Raw genomic sequence first — 19,770 nt, forward strand, 5'->3', positions numbered from 1 at the left:
TTTAGGATTCTATGTAGTTTATTTTTATTTTTAATGCTCAGACTGCCATACCAGGCAGTGATATTGAAACTTAAAATATTGCAGATGTGAGCGTGATAAAACATAGCCAAGGCCTTTTAGCTTACATTAAACGAGGACAGTTTTCTCAGTAATCGTAAGCTTTTCTGCCCTTTTTTTTTCTGATATAATCAGTATTTGCAGTAAAATTTAGTTTATTGTCTAGGATAGTACCAAGGTATTTAAAAGTTTGCACTATTTCAATAGTCTCTCCAGCTACAGAAACAAAATCAGTTTCCTTCTTTTCTCTACGAAAATCGATTATCATTTCTTCGTTGTTGTTTTTTTGACATTTAATAATAAAAATTATTTTTACAGTATTTTTCAATGTGTTCTATTTCTCTGAAATACTCATTTACGTCTGAGCTCTCCGAGAGCAGGGCAAGAAGAGCCGTATCATCAGCGAATTTTGTGAAGAAGCAAGAATGACTATTGGATTGAAAATCATTGGTGTACAAAATGAACCACAATGGCGATGTCACAGCCCCCTGGGGCGCCCCTGTGTTAACTATGCGTGCATTTGATATAACAATGTTAACCCTAACCCTCTGAGGTGAGTTTGAGTTTTGAGTTTAGGCACATCGGCACAATTTAGGCCATATCGTGCCCGTAATCCTTTAAGGATCACTCTCCCTTTACATAACAAGGGCCAAATTCTATACAGTTAAATCATTAATCTGAGGTCTCTGGGTAAAAAATTCATTAGCCCATAGTATTATAAATGGACTAATCTTCAACGCTTTCATTTTTTTCAATAAGTAAATGAAGTTGTATGGTGTTAAAAGCTGATGAGAAATCAATAAAGAAGAATCTGACATAAGTGTTAGGTAAGTCCAGATGTTTGTAGACACAACTCAAAATATTTAGGATGGCATCGTCTACACCAGGGGTGGGCAACCTTTTTGTATTGAGGGCCGCATTAAAAAAAAGTTTGGGAATGGCGGGCCGCATATATGTATATATCTTAGAAAGATACGCTAGCTAACTGTCTTTCAACTCATATTTACACTGTATCATATTCACGTTTCTTTCTCTTTTTTTTTTCACACTCCGCGTTGAAAAATTACAACAAGAGTTTGCAATTTTTGAAACCAATTTTACGATTTTTTTTAAATTGCCGTTGTCTTTTTATATCACAATATCCCCACAAATATACATTTGTACTTAATGTACAGTATTTTACTTTTTACACTCGTGCATAATGTTCCGGAACTGTGGAACTATCTGACTAGTTGTTACCCCTGTGACTGCTGTCAAATTACAGTCAGTAAACATTGACCAGTGATTATACTTGTTTAGTTTCCACAAAAGAATGTTTGCTCACTGAATGAGACAATAATATATGTTCCGGAAGTTAATTGTCGGGACGAGGGAAAACTGCTGACCATGTCCTTCAATGGTGCATACTAAATCAAGATACCCGAACAAGACTTTTCCAAAGACTATTCAGAGAACTGAATGATCTGGAAACCACAGCGCGGTTCATCTCAGATATAGAATTACTGATCTGAACTCTCCAACATGTAAAATTAGAACAAAGAAGAAGAACAGATGTGTGTGTACCCAAATGGTGTGAACAGCAGCAGAGGTTTTTTAATTTTGAAAATACAGCTTCTGGCACCCATAGGACTCCCGTGGTAGGACTGGAGTTTCTCTTCGCTTGGAGTTATGTCCTATGGAGCTGAATCGGCTTCTGCGCTAAATGGTGAGCTAAAAAATATTGAAAACTGGTTCTTTACGTCTTAAAATTAGCTTTTATAAATTGCACAGTTAAGGAATCTTAATAAGTGTTGTACTTTTAATTATTTCACTAAAAATAGTTTCACCTTTCAGCAAAGGAAAATGACAAAAACTATTTTCTTTTGCTTACTTGTAGAAATGGGAAGGCCTTGTTTGAAAAGATTTAAGATGCATTTATATTTCATATATAAACAACCAATTGCAATAGAAGTTATAAAGGACATGAAATCTGTCTTTCACTCTTCATTAGAAATATTGGTAACAAAGTCACAGTCAATGTCCTTAGAGTAATATAACAATTTCTTCCTTGAGACGTTATATTCTTCTCATTTGCCTTTCAAATGCTAAGATAGCGGATACATTGAGTTATTTTGTTCATAAATCGGAACTACCCGTGGTAAAACATCCCTAGCTCTAATAAGTTTGATTACTATAAGATTTCGACCATTAATATGATGAATTTTTATGCAGCTTAGTGCAAACTTTCCTGTTTAGAATTTATGGTTGGGATATGTAAAAAAAAATATTATTTTTCTCAGTCGAAGATCGAGTTCCATCAATTGTTACACTTGCCATCTTGTTTCAAGCCTACCCAACACTCAGAGATTGTGTCTTGAATCGAGTGTATTGATGTATAGCCAATAAGCATAATCTTCGTTTACTTAACACTTCTATAATGAGAGTTTCAATAATTTATATAGATATTATTTTTTAATATTTTCATTTTTATATGTATATACCATGGGGCATGGGCACACCTGATTTCTATGTTTACGTTAGGCAATATACGCAAAGACCTTCCTTCAGGGAACAGTACCAGGAAAAAGAAGAAGAGGCAGAGAGAGAGAGATGGGAAGACAACTTAAAAGAATGGACGGGCCTGCCATTGAAAGAAGTTCTAACTAAGGCAAAAAACATAGAAGAAAGGAGAAAGGCGGTTGACAAATTTTGCATGGTGCCCCAATGGTCCAACAGTCTAAGGTATAGGTAAAAGTAATAGGTACACAATATACATATTTAAAAACACAACAAACACACATATGTAATGAAAACATTGAAGACAGGGCGTTATTGAAAGCCAAAACTGAACACACGATTTTTCCAACATTTTTGTGTCATCATCTCTCCCCACCCCTCTCTTCGCGCACACAAACAACACTGTGTGTTTCATATCAGTACCAGCTGAGTTGTACATCTTTATCTGACATATATATCCATCTCATACAGAGGGGTGTCATTTCATAATAGAAGAGAGTGAGAAATTATTTTGTTGGCAATAAGAAACTTTTTTTTAAAAGGTAGATCAAGAAAGAATAATAGGGGCGATGACAGCATTTTCGTCTTCCCACACGGGAGATAAGTCAGGGTTTGTTTGTTTTTTAAAGGGGGAGACAATGGCAACTAAAAGTGTATTGGTTTTGATGAAAATATTTTATTTTTACCCAAAGAGAGCGCAAAGCTCAATCATAAATGATTTAAGCTAAAAAAAAAAATCATTTGTCAAAGTTAGAATCGACTACAATACATTTTCAAGAAATATGATTCCAATGTCAATCGGTGCAGATGTTTCATAAGAGGACATATGTGTTTTACCCATAATTACCCACGTGGGACAAAGTGCTTCCTGTTCCGGTGGCTCAATTTCGGTTTTCACTTGTGACAGTTGTGTATGGCTAGCGACAAACACAGGGCTGATGATGTCCCACATGACAAAGGCATACAAACACACGCGCGTTTGTTAAGGCCAGCTAGATAGTATCCTCCGATAAGATAAACATGAGGGGGAGAGAGAGAGAGAGCAAGAGTAAAGTAAATTATCTTTTCGTTTCCGAGTTTTCTTTTTTGTTGTCAAAACAAAGGGACGTCACTTGACAGATTTGTCTTCAACGTTTTTTTTTTGTTTCCCTTTGATTTTATCTTTGTCTATGTCAGCGTATGAAGCCTTGACGACAGATAATATGATATCACCCCGGAGATACCGACGACATGTGAGGGGGAGAAGTTTATTCCACCGTCACGTGGGCGGCTGACACCCGTGTTACGGAGGAGGGAACTCAACAAAGGACTGGGCGCGGGGGAGTTTACTCTGGCGATGTACAGATCGATAGGTCGATGATGAACAGTGACAATTGTTATGACGTCACGCGAGTGCCTCCACGTCATGCATGCGAGATATCTAAGAATTGGAGGGGGGGGGGAAGAGAGTGCTCCATTGAATTAAAACAAAATTACTTAATAAATATTTTTTACTAATGATTTTTTTAATTTACAAAAAGGTATTTTATAAATTACAAAAAGGTGTTTTCTAAACGACACAAATAAAGATTATTACGTCACACATATATCCATGTGGCCAGGCGTTTAGAGGGTTCCGATGCCACCGCGTCACGGACCAAACATGGGCGGCGGGCCGTAAATTGGGCATCAATGGGTTGCGTACGTAATAATGTACATATTTCGCACATCCAAATGTGTACCCTAGAAGTGCTACCAAAGAAAGTGCTACCTATAAGAAAGAAAGGTAAAAAGGCGTTATAGAAATCTTAGTTTTTAATTACAAGTTGAAAATGTTAGTTTAAAATGTTTAACTTAATAAAAACGTATAATAGTGAAAATGAAGTTGAATATTAACACCCAGAGTGAAAACGTTATTTATAAGTGTTTAAAGGAAACACAGGTATTTCTACACAAATAAAAAGATACTAATCTATAAGGTATTCATTTTGTAAAAAAATTTCGTATACAAGCAGCAACAACCCTCGAGGAGAGGCCCTTGGTACTATTAATCACAAACAATATATCAGCCCATCTCAAAATAAAGCCCCACTAGGTACGCACAGTTTAAATGTACATGTACACATGGGACGCGCCAAATCATCAACGAAATAGAGTAGCGGTCAAAGAAACTCTCAGAAAGCACTTCAGCATCAAACCATCTCCGGAGCTTCAAACGTTTAGAACCATCACGCCCCCGAGTTCCTAAAAGTCATGCCTGTCTGTAGGGCTCACCAGATCGTTAAAAGGTCATCCCTAGATCTCGAGCTTATTACAACAGAAGTCAAAAAATCTCACTGACCAGTCCAACGTACAACCCAGTGACCAACTCATCTCTGACTAGAGCTTTAGAGCGCCACACTCTGCGGCATAACAATTAGCCAAATTAATAGAGATTTAAAAACAACTCGCGAAAAAAAAAAAAAAAAAAAAAGAAAACATTTATTCCATTCTGTCACTTTCATTTGATTATTGAATGAAACGAACAAAAATTAAATCTCTAATGAACACATTTTTCTTTTGACAAACCACAAAAATTGTTTAATTTATTAAGAGGGCCTTATAAAATGCCTAGATTTATGTAGACAATAATAGTGTCCCAACAGGGTGAGGGCGCTGACCGAGAGAACGAAGTGTTAAGGAGTCCGACCCCCCCCCCCTTTCACTCAATCCTCGGTGGAGACAAAGACTATAATATTAGGATATTTCAACGACTTGGCTAATTTAGAGTATTTATACCAATCTTTTTTTAAATAGGTTATATCAACTCACTCCGTCTGTTTGTCTGTCTGGTACAAATTTTGTCTGTTATTTCTCCAACTTTCCATTCTCGGGTCAAATTTAAACTTTGTCCCAAATAAAAAAAAATGAATCCATTGAAACATTAACCAATTAATTAATTAATTAGTGGTAATAAATTAATTTAGTTAAAAATAGAAAAGGAAAATAAATCTTTAAAGTATTCATAGATATGGATCATATGGTTGTTGATGTATTTTTGTTCCTTTCTTTAAATGTTGCTTGTTCCTTTGAAAGTCAGAAACACTACTTCACTGTGTGTTTCATCTATTTATTTGAACACACATGTGGTAGAAAGTGTGTGCGCCTCTCAAATTGAAGATGACATTACTTCAACAAGTCTTCCATTTCCGACCAATAATGCCGGGGATCACAAGGCCAGTAACTAGGGGCCTAATTAACTCCCATTACCGAGACTCGATCCAATCGAGTACTATCGGGATACAGACCTCGGGCGAGTCACCCGTTCAGGAGGACCCAGTGCTCTGGCTTCATAACGTTCGTTACACTGGTGACAGGGAAAAAAAAAAGGGGGGGGGGAGCTTATGATGTAGGAGGAAGGTGAGGAACAGAGAGAAGTGAGGGGGGAACAAGAGGGCAGACACGTGTAGCAATAGAGAGGATGAAAGAAGAAATATCTGCCCCCCTTCCTATCACATTTCTAGAGAGATCTCTCAAACAATGTTTCTAATGTGACAAGTCTATCGAAACACAAATGTATTATTGAATTGTTTCACATGTAGAAGGTCCAGTGGAGATGTTCATCTATGGTTGGAAAACAAAAACTATACATGGCTAGTTTACTGATTCGTATCGGGTGTAAAAATAAAATACATAGTTACTTAGTGCATCCAGTGTACGAGTACAACACAAACTATAAATAGCTAGTTTATTGGTGTATCCGTTGTGCAACATACATGGAATTTTCATAAGCTAGTTTGTAAAGGTTTATGTCGATGGTTTAGTTTATTGTGACAATCCCCCAGTGTTCTAAAATGTACAATGTAATAGACAAATGACTCATGTGTACACTGTAATTAGACGTACAGCTGCTTCCAATACAACAATGGTTCTAACGGTTTAAGGTGACTCTCACAGTCTTCAAAGTTCTTAACTCTTTTGGTCAGAGCCAAAAGTGAAACGCGAAGAGAAAAATCGTTATACTTAGACCTAGACGTAGACATGTTTATGGTACAGTGAACGTCTACGACTGAAACACGTATGTTAAACTTAGTCAAGAGCAATTAGTCACATCAGTGGGATATTTGTTTCTTTCAGACTGTGTCTATAACAAATAAATAGTCACATCAGTGGGATATTTGTTTCTTTCAGACTGTGTCTATAACAAATTAATAGTCACATCAGTGGGATATTTGTTTCTTTCAGACTGTGTCTATAACAAATAAATAGTCACATCAGTGGGATATTTGTTTCTTTCAGACTGTGTCTATAACAAATAAATAGTCACATCAGTGGGATATTTGTTTCTTTCAGACTGTGTCTATAACAAATAAATAGTCACATCAGTGGGATATTTGTTTCTTTCAGACTGTGTCTATAACAAATAAATAGTCACATCAGTGGGATATTTGTTTCTTTCACACTGTGTCTATAACAAATAAATAGTCACATCAGTGGGATATTTGTTTCTTTCAGACTGTGTCTATAACAAATAAATAGTCACATCAGTGGGATATTTGTTTCTTTCAGACTGTGTCTATAACAAATAAATAGTCACATCAATGGGATATTTGTTTCTTTCAGACTGTGTCTATAACAAATAAATAGTCACATCAGTGGGATATTTGTTTCTTTCAGACTGTGTCTATAACAAATAAATAGTCACATCAGTGGGATATTTGTTTCTTTCAGACTGTGTCTATAACAAATAAATAGTCACATCAATGGGATATTTGTTTCTTTCAGACTGTGTCTATAACAAATAAATAGTCACATCAGTGGGATATTTGTTTCTTTCAGACTGTGTCTATAACAAATAAATAGTCACATCAGTGGGATATTTGTTTCTTTCAGACTGTGTCTATAACAAATAAATAGTCACATCAGTGGGATATTTGTTTCTTTCAGACTGTGTCTATAACAAATCCATTTAATCACACATATGGATCTAAGTCAATAGCAATAGTACAGCTCTACATATAGTGTTAAACCAGACTTTCAAACAACAGCAGTGTGACAGCTCTATGTATAGTGTTAAGCCAGACTTTAAAACAGCAGTAATGTGACAGCTCTATGTATAGTGTTAAGCCAGACTTTAAAACAGCAGTAATGTGACAGCTCTATGTATAGTGTTAAACCAGACTTTAAAACAGCAGTAATGTGACAGCTCTATGTATAGTGTTAAACCAGACTTTCAAACAGCAGTAGTGTGACAGCTCTACGTATAGTGTTAAGCCAGACTTTCAAACAGCAGTAATGTGACAGCTCTATGTATAGTGTTAAACCAGACTTTAAAACAGCAGTAATGTGACAGCTCTATGTATAGTGTTAAACCAGACTTTCAAACAGCAGTAGTGTGACAGCTCTACGTATAGTGTTAAGCCAGACTTTAAAACAGCAGTAATGTGACAGCTCTATGTATAGTGTTAAACCAGACTTTCAAACAGCAGTAGTGTGACAGCTCTACGTATAGTGTTAAACCAGACTTTCAAACAGCAGTAGTGTGGCAGCTCTACGTATAGTGTTAAACCAGACTTTCAAACAGCAGTAGTGTGACAGCTCTACGTATAGTGTTAAACCAGACTTTCAAACAGCAGTAGTGTGACAGCTCTATGTATAGTGTTAAACCAGACTTTAAAACAGCAATAGTGTGACAGCTCTATGTATAGTGTTAAACCAGACTTTCAAACAACAGTAGTGTAACAGCTCTACGTATAGTGTTAAACCAGACTTTCAAACAACAATAGTGTAACAGCTCTATGTATAGTGTTAAACCAGACTTTCAAACAACAGTAGTGTAACAGCTCTACGTTTAGTGTGAGACCAAACTTAGAAGTCAATGGACAGGGACTACTAGCAAGTCGTTACTCTATCGAGTATTAAAACTTGTTTAATCGACCAGAAACTCGAAGGGAAATGTCAGGGAGTCACAGGCAGTCTGCCCACAGACTTGGACAACAAACTCAGCTCATCCTTCTCTCTCTCTCTCTCTCCCGCACACAAGCAGTCAAGCAGAATAGTGTTTGCAGCAAGATGACTCTACAAACATTCGTGTACAAAACGAGTACACAGGGTCACACCATTATTACAAAGACTCAACATCAACATCGAAGTTTCAATCGTTGAAGTCTTGAAAGAAAACCTTCAAGTACCCAGAAGTACTTGGACTTAGATTTATAATAATATTTATTTAAAAAGGCCATCTAGTTAAACAGAAGAATTCACAACATTTAGAAATCAAGATTAGAACAATCATCAAATACTATTAAGGAGTTGCAATAAATTATATTTCCTTTAAGAGTCTACCCTGACAGAACCACGGAATGTTTTTAAATGAATTTACGATATAACAAAAAATAAGCTCTATTTTTATAAAGCAGAAATAAAATGAAAGAATTTATTTAAAAAAAAAAAAAAAAGGAATTTGTGTCTGTATTTAATCTATAAGATTTTGTTAGTGCACAAGGTAAAAAAAAATGCAATCTAAATAAGGTGTAAGATGTTTTACATATTTTAGAAGAAGGTGTTAAAGACACCAAATCAAAGTGTCAAAGAGCTGAACAAAGTTTAGGGTAATGTCACCACGAAATGAATAGAATGTAACAGGACTTACTTTGAGAGAGCTATCCCTCCTGGCTTGCCCACGTAGTCCTCGTGGTGTAGCACCGACTCGTTCCAGGGAATGTTTAAAAAGTTTAAGATCCTCTCCATCCACTCCTTGGGGTGCAGCGCCAGCTGTTCATAGTACACCGGCATGCATTTATGGGGCCCCACGTGCATGCACTGCGCGTACATCGTCTCCAGAGCGGCGTTCCACTTGATCAGGCACTTCCTGTAGCTCTTCAGGTCGAAACCGGAAATTGTCACCTTGCGTGAGATGATGGAATGGACTACGGCCCGCCCGTCACGGATCATCAAAATGTATTTTGACTGCGGGAACTGTTTACTTAGATAAACGGTTGACTTCAGCGTGAAGGGGTCCTTGTTGCAGAGATGGGTAGCCGCCGAGCCGTGCTTGGCGATGATCTCCAGTATAAAGGCTCTAACGGCCGAGTCCAACACTTCCGCTGTGACGCCAGCCTCTTCCAGCCTTTTCTTCTCGATGGCGGACTTGTCCCACTGAGTCCTCATGCCGAGGATTCTGGGTATGACCCTCGTCTCTTCTCCGCATCGGATTTCCGGGTGGGCATCCAGCATGGCGCGCATGAGCGTGGTCCCGCTACGGGGCATGCCGCCGACAAAGATGATGGGCGTGTTCTCGTCATAGGGAATGGCTCGCTGGTTGATGTCGTAGATGTATTTCGTTTTCTCCTTGGGGACCATCATGATGCTAGGTGCGGAACCGCAAGGGAAAGCCTGGTACAAGATATACATCAGCATCAGACCAATGACCGCGAAGTAGACTTTATGCCGACACAGCTGGCGACATATGGCCATACTAGCTTTATCCTGCATATATTTTCTGGACTCCACTTTGTACACGCTGAGGCAGAAATTGACCTAACGTCAATTACAGTTGGACTTACGGAGCATCAACTGAACTAGAGGACCCAACACTCTGTCAAGAAAAATAAAATAAATAAGATTTACTATAACTGCATAATAATGATTTAGACTATTAGCATTCAAACCCGTCAAAAAAATGGATCGATATGTAAGTGATTAATTTTAGCAAACAAAACTCTGTAGTTGAATCATCCTGGTCACAAAACAGGGCTTCAAAGAACAAAGAACATAGTTTGAACACGTAGTCAAGGAAAAATGTGTCTCGTCTGCCAGAAAGTAGATCAATCAACTTACTAAAGGTCAAATTACAGGTCAAACTGTACATTTTTCAAATTGAAATCATATGAATAGTAGCATAAGATTTCTTCCAAAATAAATAAGTAAATATATCATTAACATAGGCGAGTAGAAACACGACTTTAAAGCGTTGATTGTGTCCAGGGCCGGCCTTAGGCCTAAGCAAGCTATGCGGCTGCATTGGGCCCCACACTTTCATAGGCCTGCACTTTTTAATTCTAAGTGTAAATTATTAAATTAAACCATTATAACTTGTATATAATAACAGGGTTTCCGCGGCCTCCTGGTTTTCCAGGGCCTCCTAGAAATCTCCAGAAATTGCAAATTATACGAAAAGTGCTGGAAAACTCCAGAAATTATTAAAAATCTCTTGAAAACTCATTAATTTCTCCTGAAAGAAATAGACAAAATTGTCTTTTTGGGGTGCCAATCGTACGCACGATAAAAAAAACGACATTGTCACTTTTCATTTAGGTAAAAATGTATTGCAAAGACGAATGTGTTTTGGTATACAAAATCTTAATTTTGACATTATGCTTATCCCTACCTAGACTCTGCCCGGCGCAATCCGTTTCGCATAGGACCCTGCCGGCTCTGAATGTGTGCTTGCAACAAAATATTTTGACTATTAATTACCCAGTTATTATTTCCTAATGCCTTAAAGTTCAAATAAATACTGCATCCCTCGTTAATCTTCGGACTCGAAGACAAGCATTATTATTATTATTATTATTATTAGTGTTAGTGTTCAAATAGTTCACATTTTCATACAAATGAAATGTCAACAGCACAGAATAGCCTTCATTGAGGGAAGACTACATATTAGAATGACACACGAACAGAAATTGAAAGCGATGTCAATCCAAGTAGTGGGGGGAAAAAATTGACATCATTTTAAAATAACTAAGCGCGGCCGTCTTTATCCACCCTAACTGGCCCCCCCCCCCATCTTTTTTTTTCTCCCTATTCCTCGTAATCTCACGTTTGCTTCCATATCGATCAAGTTTCAACTAATCAGTTCGAATGTTGCTGTTTCCAAGTCTCCTAAGCCTGTAACATTACCGCACAAACTCCCCCCCCCCCTTTTTTTTTTTCAATTTTTCCCAATGTTGTTGTTTTTTTGAGTGACGAGGAGGAGAAAAAGAAGGGGGGGGGGGCTTTTATCACACATGTGTACACTCATGACTGCACTCAAGAGTGCCAATACAGATTCACACATGAGCGCTCACCCCCCCCCCCCCCACAGCACGTTCGCAGAGACACACAGACGCAGATGCTGGGGGAGACAGGCGCATGAATGCACATGAAGGCCTCTCGCATACAAGAGATAGAGAAAACCCAACCCCCTGTCTGCAGACGCTAAGACAAAAGTCCACGCTTTTAACTCTTTCACTTCATCCCCATTTAAAGGGAAATGTTGACACTGTATCTGCAATGTTCGGCTTGGAGAAGCCAAAGAGTTAATCCAACAGAGATATTATAAGAAGAACGACTCAAAGCGGGTAATGTAAAATATACTAATTATTATCGTCAGACCCAGCCATGCCATCTAGAAATATATATTTATGAGTGTGCATTTTGTAACATTTGGTAAGGTAAAATTTGCACTTTGTTCATAGCCTTACGATGAATTTCTTTTTATATTAAAATTACATTGAAAACATACAAAGAAGAACTGATCAATTTTCTATTGTCCGTCCTTTCTCTGTCTCTCAAGTACTTCAACTAGTCTGGTCAAGACATCTGAATCAGGCTGTAGGTTGATACCCTTTCTGTTTCACATTAAGACTTGTATTGTTCAATAAATATGTCCATTTTTTAATAGACAGACATTGTCAAAGTCGACTAATTCAACTCTGAGACAATTTTTAAGTTTTAAACAAGGAAAATAAAAAAAAAATACTTTAAAAAAATTAATATTAATGTGTATCAATTAGTTTCGATCAGTCAAGTAATTAAATTTGTAACAGATCTAGACTAACAATAATAAATATGTGCGATTAGATAATTTTTTTTTAACCAATTGTTTTTGTTTTGCGCAATTTCATGCTTTTAGCGTTCTCAATACGCTATGATCCTATCATATGTCTGGACCAGTTGGAAAAGCAGACACAAAACGGGGTATCCTGGTGATCGCTTTTAAATATTTTTTAAAGGGAACCACCTGAATTGAAACTTGCGGGCTAAAGCCTCCACAGGCTTCTTAAGCCTAAGCGGTAACCACTTTTCTTTTTCTCCCAAACACCCAATGCATGTATCCTTTAAATTTTCAGAGGTCTCCCCCAGGCATATTTACATATATCTTTTCAACTCAGGCCATAGTTTTCAAAGTTCCCTCTCACCAAAACATATTTCACATATATCCTTTAAACTAAATAGTTTTCAGAAGCCTCTCTCACCAAGACCCCTAGCACATGCTAATTGAATGAAGCTCTTATGATGTGCATTACCTCATTTACCGCCCAGTGAGTTCACCAATCAGCGAAACTTGTTTTTGTAATTATTTCATAAGATCAACTCGTGCAAATCTTCGACATGACCATCGGAGTGAGAAATTTTGTTGTTTGTTTGGAGCCGAGACATAAACGAATTATTTTCAAGGAAAAAAAAACAAACGCCCAAAGGATAAAAAAAAAAGTGAAATCAATAAAACATTTTCGCTAAGCTCAAAGCTCATCTTTCAGTGAAGAGAAACAAGATCTTTTGTTGTTGTTTCAATCAGATTTGTGTCTTTTTTTTTATTCTTTGTGTATCTGCACAGGAACATTTTGAACACATGAACATTGTTTACACATGAATATTGTTTACACATGAATATTGTTTCCACGTAAACAGGAAGCCGTAAACTGTGTACAAGAAAAAATTAAACACATTGTTCTATGTGAGGAACTCAAATCAAAATGAAATTCCAGAATAGTAAAAAAATTATTTTTTCATTGGAGATGGAACATAGAACAGAACAAAATAATTTCAATTGTGTGTCAGTCTGCACGTGATACAATTTCTAAGAAGCAGAGGAGTAATTATTGTTTGGTATTATACTTGGTGGTTCTGAAGTCTCTGCTTCTATTGAGTAAATAGTGAGGTGAGATAAAGCAAGAAGTGCACCAGAGAAAAGTTGTCCCTTTATATCTCACGATCTTGTTATTGTGGTAGGATTTGATCATTGTTAGTTATTGAACACATTGAATACACTCGTACAAGAAACTCAAACATCTTCTAAGTAATCTGTCGAAGCAATCATTCAACTACAAGACCAAAGCTCTATCACACAATTTGTGGGAGAGAACAAGGCAAATACCCAAGTCCAAGATATCAAAAAGCGAAAGTGGATTAAGGATACAGTCAAATCTATAATTACTAAAACAATAGAGGTTGACTCGAAGATGTAGATGTTTTAAGCTATCGATTTCGGAGTTGGAACAATAAGAAAGGTGGCCGAATTTAACGTGACTATTACTCAACTGCGACCTGCATATGCCACACTGTTACGGTAGACCGTTCTCAGCTATGGGTTGATTTAAGCCCTCATTTCGTTACCTGGGACTCTCTTCTTCGGCGGTGGCTTTCCTTTGGGGCTTTGTTTAGGTATCAGCTTCTGTATGATCCCAGGTTTGGTGAGTCGATGGAGTTGCTCTATGAGGATGGATACCTTTTTTGTTTCATGTGAGTGATTTAGTCAAATTTCGCTTGCGTTATTAGATAATATTTTAGGATATATTTGGCCTTGAAGGTTTTTCCTTTATTTTATTCTGTTCAATATTCGGAAATGTAACTTTGGTCTAAGTGGTTTTAATCTTGGAGATTAAATATGCATGATAAACCCACACAGTGGCACCACGACAGTCACTATAGACTAGACTTAAGCTATTTTAATAAATTAGACAAAAATTCTTTAATAAATGGTCGAAGACGCCAAACATCCGCTAATTGCTGCAGGTCTTTTTCTCCATTTAATTGGTTTTGTTGGGGGGGGGGGGGTAAATGGCGAGATAACATACCGAGAGGCGGGGCGACACAAAGAGAGGGAGGGGGGGGGGGGAGAGAGAGAGGCGAAAAATTAAAGGTTTCAAATTATTAAGAGATAGAATTGAGAGCGAGAGACATTTAAACATATCAGGGTATATCTTAAAACATATTCAGCGTATATCTTTAAACATATTCAGCCTATATCTTTAACTCTTTCTCTCCTAACTGACGATACCAACGTTGATTCCACCAGAATGTGGTAAATAATTACGGAGAGAAAGAGTTAAACATATTCAGGCTATGTCTTAGTTTAGTGACAAAATAAATAACTAAAACAATTCACACAAAAAATGTGTAAGAAGGTTTCTCATTGATTTTTTTTTTTTTGTTACATTTAATAAATTCAATAATGACTAGTTCATACAATACCGTCACTTGATCTAGCAGGTTATGGTGATAGGAGATGTCAGTAAGATGAAGAGAACTTATTTCCAGAGATGAAATTGACTTTTATATCGCAACCTTCAAAGAAAAATATACATCTGATCTCTGCACCAACAACTTCAATAATTACAGCAGAACCCGCTTGCCTCGCTGTCGTGCTCATTCTTATAATACACACAAGAGTAGCCCACTTTTCAAGAAATCAATATCTTTTAAATATTACATTTTGCGATTATACGACTTATGCAATTACCCGTTATGTAATTAACACACGATCCCATTCCCAGCAATGAGCATGCGATTTATTAGTTTTGTTTAATTTTCGTTAACAGCTGTGTGCACATTTTAATTAATTTTGTTGTTGTTGTTGTCTGCGCAGGCGATGGAAAGAAAGGGAGCGTGGTTTAGCCGCGTCATTGTCTCGAGCAACAGGTGCGCGTAGGAATACAGCAATGGTCTGATAGGCTGGACACAACCAAACATGCACACGGAACATTCGGTACACGATACCATCCATGTGGACGTACTGTCAGGCCCTCGTTATAAGGAAATTGTGTACTTCGTTCAGCCATAAAGTGGACTACATAAAGTGCACTATTACTGTGTACTTCGTTCAGCCATAAAGTGGACTACATAAAGTACACTATTACTGTGTACTTCGTTCGGCCATAAAGTGGACTACATAAAGTACACTATTACTGTGTACTTCGTTCAGCCATAAAGTGGACTACATAAAGTACACTATTACTGTGTACTACGTTCAGCCATAAAGTGGACTACATAAAGTACACTATTACTGTGTACTTCGTTCAGCCATAAAGTGGACTACATAAAGTACACTATTACTGTGTACTTCGTTCAGCCATAAAGTGGACTACATTAAGTACACTATTACTGTGTACTTCGTTCAGCCATAAAGTGGACTACATAAAGTACACTATTACTGTGTACTTCGTTCAGCCATAAAGTGGACTACATAAAGTGCACTATTACTGTGCACTACGTTCAGCCATAAAGTGGACTACATAAAGTACACTATTACTGTGTACTTCGTTCAGCCATAAAGTGGACTACATAAAGTACACTATTACTGTGTACTACGTTCAGCCATAAAGTGGACTACATAAAGTACACTATTACTGTGTACTTCGTTCAGCCATAAAGTGGACTACATAAAGTACACTATTACTGTGTACTTCGTTCAGCCATAAAGTGGACTACATAAAGTACACTATTACTGTGTACTTCGTTCAGCCATAAAGTGGACTACATAAAGTACACTATTACTGTGTACTTCGTTCAGCCATAAAGTGGACTACATTAAGTACACTATTACTGTGTACTTCGTTCAGCCATAAAGTGGACTACATTAAGTACACTATTACTGTGTACTTCGTTCAGCCATAAAGTGGACTACATAAAGTACACTATTACTGTGTACTTCGTTCAGCCATAAAGTGGACTACATAAAGTGCAATATTACTGTGTACTTCGTTCAGCCTTAAAGTGGACTACATAAAGTACACTATTACTGTGTACTTCGTTCAGCCATAAAGTGGGCTACATAAAGTACACTATTACGACAACTCATGACGTAGTGCAGAAGGATTATAATTTTTGTTTACAGTAACATTAAAAAAAATTAATGACTTGGATAAGATTAATGAGATTTTATATATGTAATGTATTTACGTCAGGCTCAACACGCACACATTTCGAGTTGATTTTTTTTAAATTATGTTGAGGTTCATTATGGCAATGAACCCACGTTGTACCAAAGAAAGAAGTCGGGAAAGCAGTCAACAACTTCTGTACAATCTCCTCTACTGCAAGATGTACATTTGGAATCTGTTTTTTGTAACCAGAATTTGTTCAAGCATTGGTTTCAGTTCCTTGTTTGCGGATATTTCAATAACCTGCTCCTGTATGCATTCATCTATCGTTAGGATGTGAGTTTTGTCCACTTGCAAAAAAGGGTTGCATACCCAGTTTGGAAATCCAAGTGAAGAATCTTGTCAAATCTTTGGTTTAGGTCGTCATACGTAATAAACATATTAAACAGTAGTGAGCGGCATGGAGATTATTATTCAAACTCTCCGATCGGTTAAACTGGCTTTTAATTGTATACACTATTTATCATTCTGCGGACCCTATTTGGTAGTCTCAATGATCCCTTGCGTGGTCCGCAAACCAGAGTTTGAGAACCACTGCTTTAGCTTGTATAATTTAGTTGGCCAAACAAAAACACACGTGACCTCTTGACACTCTTGTGTGCGTGTGTCAGGGGGCTGTAGACAACGTAAAGATTATTTAAGATGTTAATACTCCCCCCCCTCCCCCCCACTTTGGTTACCAACACATGAAATCATAGTTTTGTGAGGTCGGCGGAAACATTCTGACACGTGACCATAAAATGTCTAAATTTGCCACAAGCACAAACAATGTAAGCACGGTACATTGACAAACACAAACTCACGGACAAAATTAAAAGTCTACATTTTAACGAATTCGTCGAAGTGACTCAAAAAGCTCTGAAGTCCCGCTGCTTAAGTTGTATAGGTCAAGGTTGCAGTTTCAAACGCTTTAAATTTAATCAGTGATCTAAGTGACGTGATTATCGCTGCCATTTTGTTTCTTTCACCACACGCACAGACTCATCCCTTCAGAGGCGCTGTTAGGGTGAAAGTTGTTGTTTTTTTCTAGCAACTCATTGATTTCAAATCTCCAGCTGAACAAAAAAAATGCATCACGCATTATTCCCTTGAAAGATCTTGTGTCAACCCCTTTCCGAGTTCCAACTGAGGGCGCTCCGTGGACGTGAATACAAAACGAGTCTGTTGGGCGCCACAGCTGCGGCTGTGGCTGTCATGGCCAGCTGAGACACGCAGGAGTGACAAACGCATGCGCGGAGTGGACATAGATATTTCAAAGAAGAAAAGAAACAAAAAACAAAAACAAAAAATCTCGAGCTTCTCACAGATCAGAGAAACAAAATAGACTTTTATAAAAAACAAAACAAAAAAAACAAGCAATATAAAAAAGAATACTTTTTTAAAGGAAAATCTTATTTAAGGGAAAGAACCGTTAATTATTGCCATTTATCTGAAAATTACAGGGTTTAGCTCGCTTTTTGTTTTACAAAACTCAATTAATTAGTACTAAGTACTAAATGATTAAATAATTTGTTAATTTGTAAATCCATACATACATGTTCAAACTTTTCACCAGGCTGACAGAGTGAGCTGTAAACAAACAAAGAAAGCACTCACCAAGCATTACTTTTGAGATGGACGTTTGTTTGCCGAATTTGACCAAAAAAACTCGTATTAATTCAAAGACAATTTTTTCATAATTAGAAAGACGTCAATACATTTTAAGAAATCCAAAAGTTCCTGTACAAAAACATCATCGCTACTACTGTGAGGAGACTGTGTTGAGTTAGACGACAAACATCAAAAGTAGGTCCTATCACATGACCCAACAGAGGTCAATGATCAAATTGTAGGCAAGGAGGACATCAAATGACATCAAGTCACACAGACCAATTACGTCCAAGTCATTTATCTGTCCTTTCAACACGAGAACGTTTTTTTTTTTCAAAACTCACACGGTACTTTCTTGGCCTCGTCCAATTACCCGTAGTCTGACTTGAAAGTAGAGCACAGATTTATGTTCAAAGTAAGGAGAATGCCCTGAGTTTTAGTTCGTTTAAATCTTATACTGGAGCTGTTCATTAATGGCAGCTACTGGCTATTTTTGGTGTATCCGGTGTACAGACACTAGGAAGTATGTAATTTAAAAGGTATACAATACATTCTGTGCACTTCTTTGCACTAGAATATACAACTTCTAAGCTTTTTCGCTTGTAGTGCACAATTGTTGTTATTCCTTACTTGGTGGCAGTGATCTTTTAATATAGCGTTCCTGACATTGGCACAAGGTTCTCATGGCTCGCAAAGATCTTCCTTCAGGGAACAGTAACAGGGAAAAGATGGAGAGGCAGACAAAGAGAGCGATCTAAGGCAAAAGTGTGGAATAGACCAAGACGGTCAACAAGTCACGTGTTCAACGGACTAAGGGATGGGTGACGGTGAAGTCATGAAGAACTGCCATTGATAAGAATCGAACATTTTATCACGAAAATCCCTAAAATGGCGACACGATTCTCTTGGTACCTAGCCATTCCATCCTCCCCATAAGCCCGAGAGATGAAAAACAAAGTTGTGTAGTAAAATTTATTCAGCTTCTCTATTTCCCTATACTGCATCCAAGTCTCGGAGCACAGTTGTTTAGATTAGATATGTTTAATTATTAATTGTTACTGAAACATCCAGGCGATTCACAATGGACTATTTTTCCTATTCAACATATGTATTTTGCCACTAGCTACAGCAGAGAGAAACACAGGACGAATACAAAGGAGAGATGACGACGTGCTGTCCAGGAGAGCTAAAGTGCCCACCAGTTGCCACGTCATAGGTCAGTGCTCAGGCCTTCTATAACGACTGGTCACTGGCCTAAAGCGCATGTCTTTCAACTAACAAATATAGTTCAAAGTTATTTCAGAACAAAGAGAGAGAGTGGGAAATAAAAGAGAGAGAAGAGAAAGAGAGAGTGAAAGAGAGAGAGTGAGAGACAGAGAGAGAGGGGAGAGACAAAGAGAGAGAGAGAGAGAGAGAGAAAGAAAGAAAGAAAGAGAGAGAGAGAATAGTGAATGTGTGAGTGTGAGTCGGGGGGGGGGGTATCTTACGAATATAAAACAGGATGATGGATGTAATATAATATTAAAAAAAAAAAGAAAGAAAGAAAACAGTCAACAGTGTTTAGCTTCTGTAAAGAGACAAAAGCTAAAGTGACTCCCCCCACTCCTCCTTCTCTTCAACCTCCCTGGGCCAGAGAAGAGTGGGCTCTCCCCTCTGAGATCTGTTTAGCGCCAAGTGCTGTTGATTAGATCATGGGGCCATGGCTTAACACATTTTCAGAGTTACGGACCTTGAATGTCAA

The 19,770-nt window shown here is 37.6% G+C and overlaps 1 protein-coding gene across 6 annotated transcripts in view; it reads right to left on the reverse strand.

The window, feature by feature from the left end:
* Window positions 1-19,770, reverse strand: part of LOC106054309 (protein-tyrosine sulfotransferase 1-like) — an 81,469-nt gene that overhangs the window by 31,359 nt on the left and 30,340 nt on the right. For 4 of the 6 annotated variants that reach the window (XM_056006313.1, XM_056006314.1, XM_056006312.1 and 1 more), the window contains one exon: window positions 9,164-10,108. In XM_056006313.1, the coding sequence (XP_055862288.1) occupies window positions 9,164-10,005 (842 nt within the window). In that variant the 5' untranslated portion in view covers window positions 10,006-10,108. Of the gene's footprint in view, window positions 1-9,163; window positions 10,109-10,900; window positions 11,061-14,751; window positions 15,071-19,770 lie in introns of those variants that run through there. The other 2 variants (XM_056006315.1, XM_056006316.1) reach the window with 2 other exon arrangements.

This window comes from Biomphalaria glabrata, chromosome 12 (assembly GCF_947242115.1).
Source record: "Biomphalaria glabrata chromosome 12, xgBioGlab47.1, whole genome shotgun sequence".
Classification (NCBI taxonomy): domain Eukaryota; kingdom Metazoa; phylum Mollusca; class Gastropoda; family Planorbidae; genus Biomphalaria; species Biomphalaria glabrata.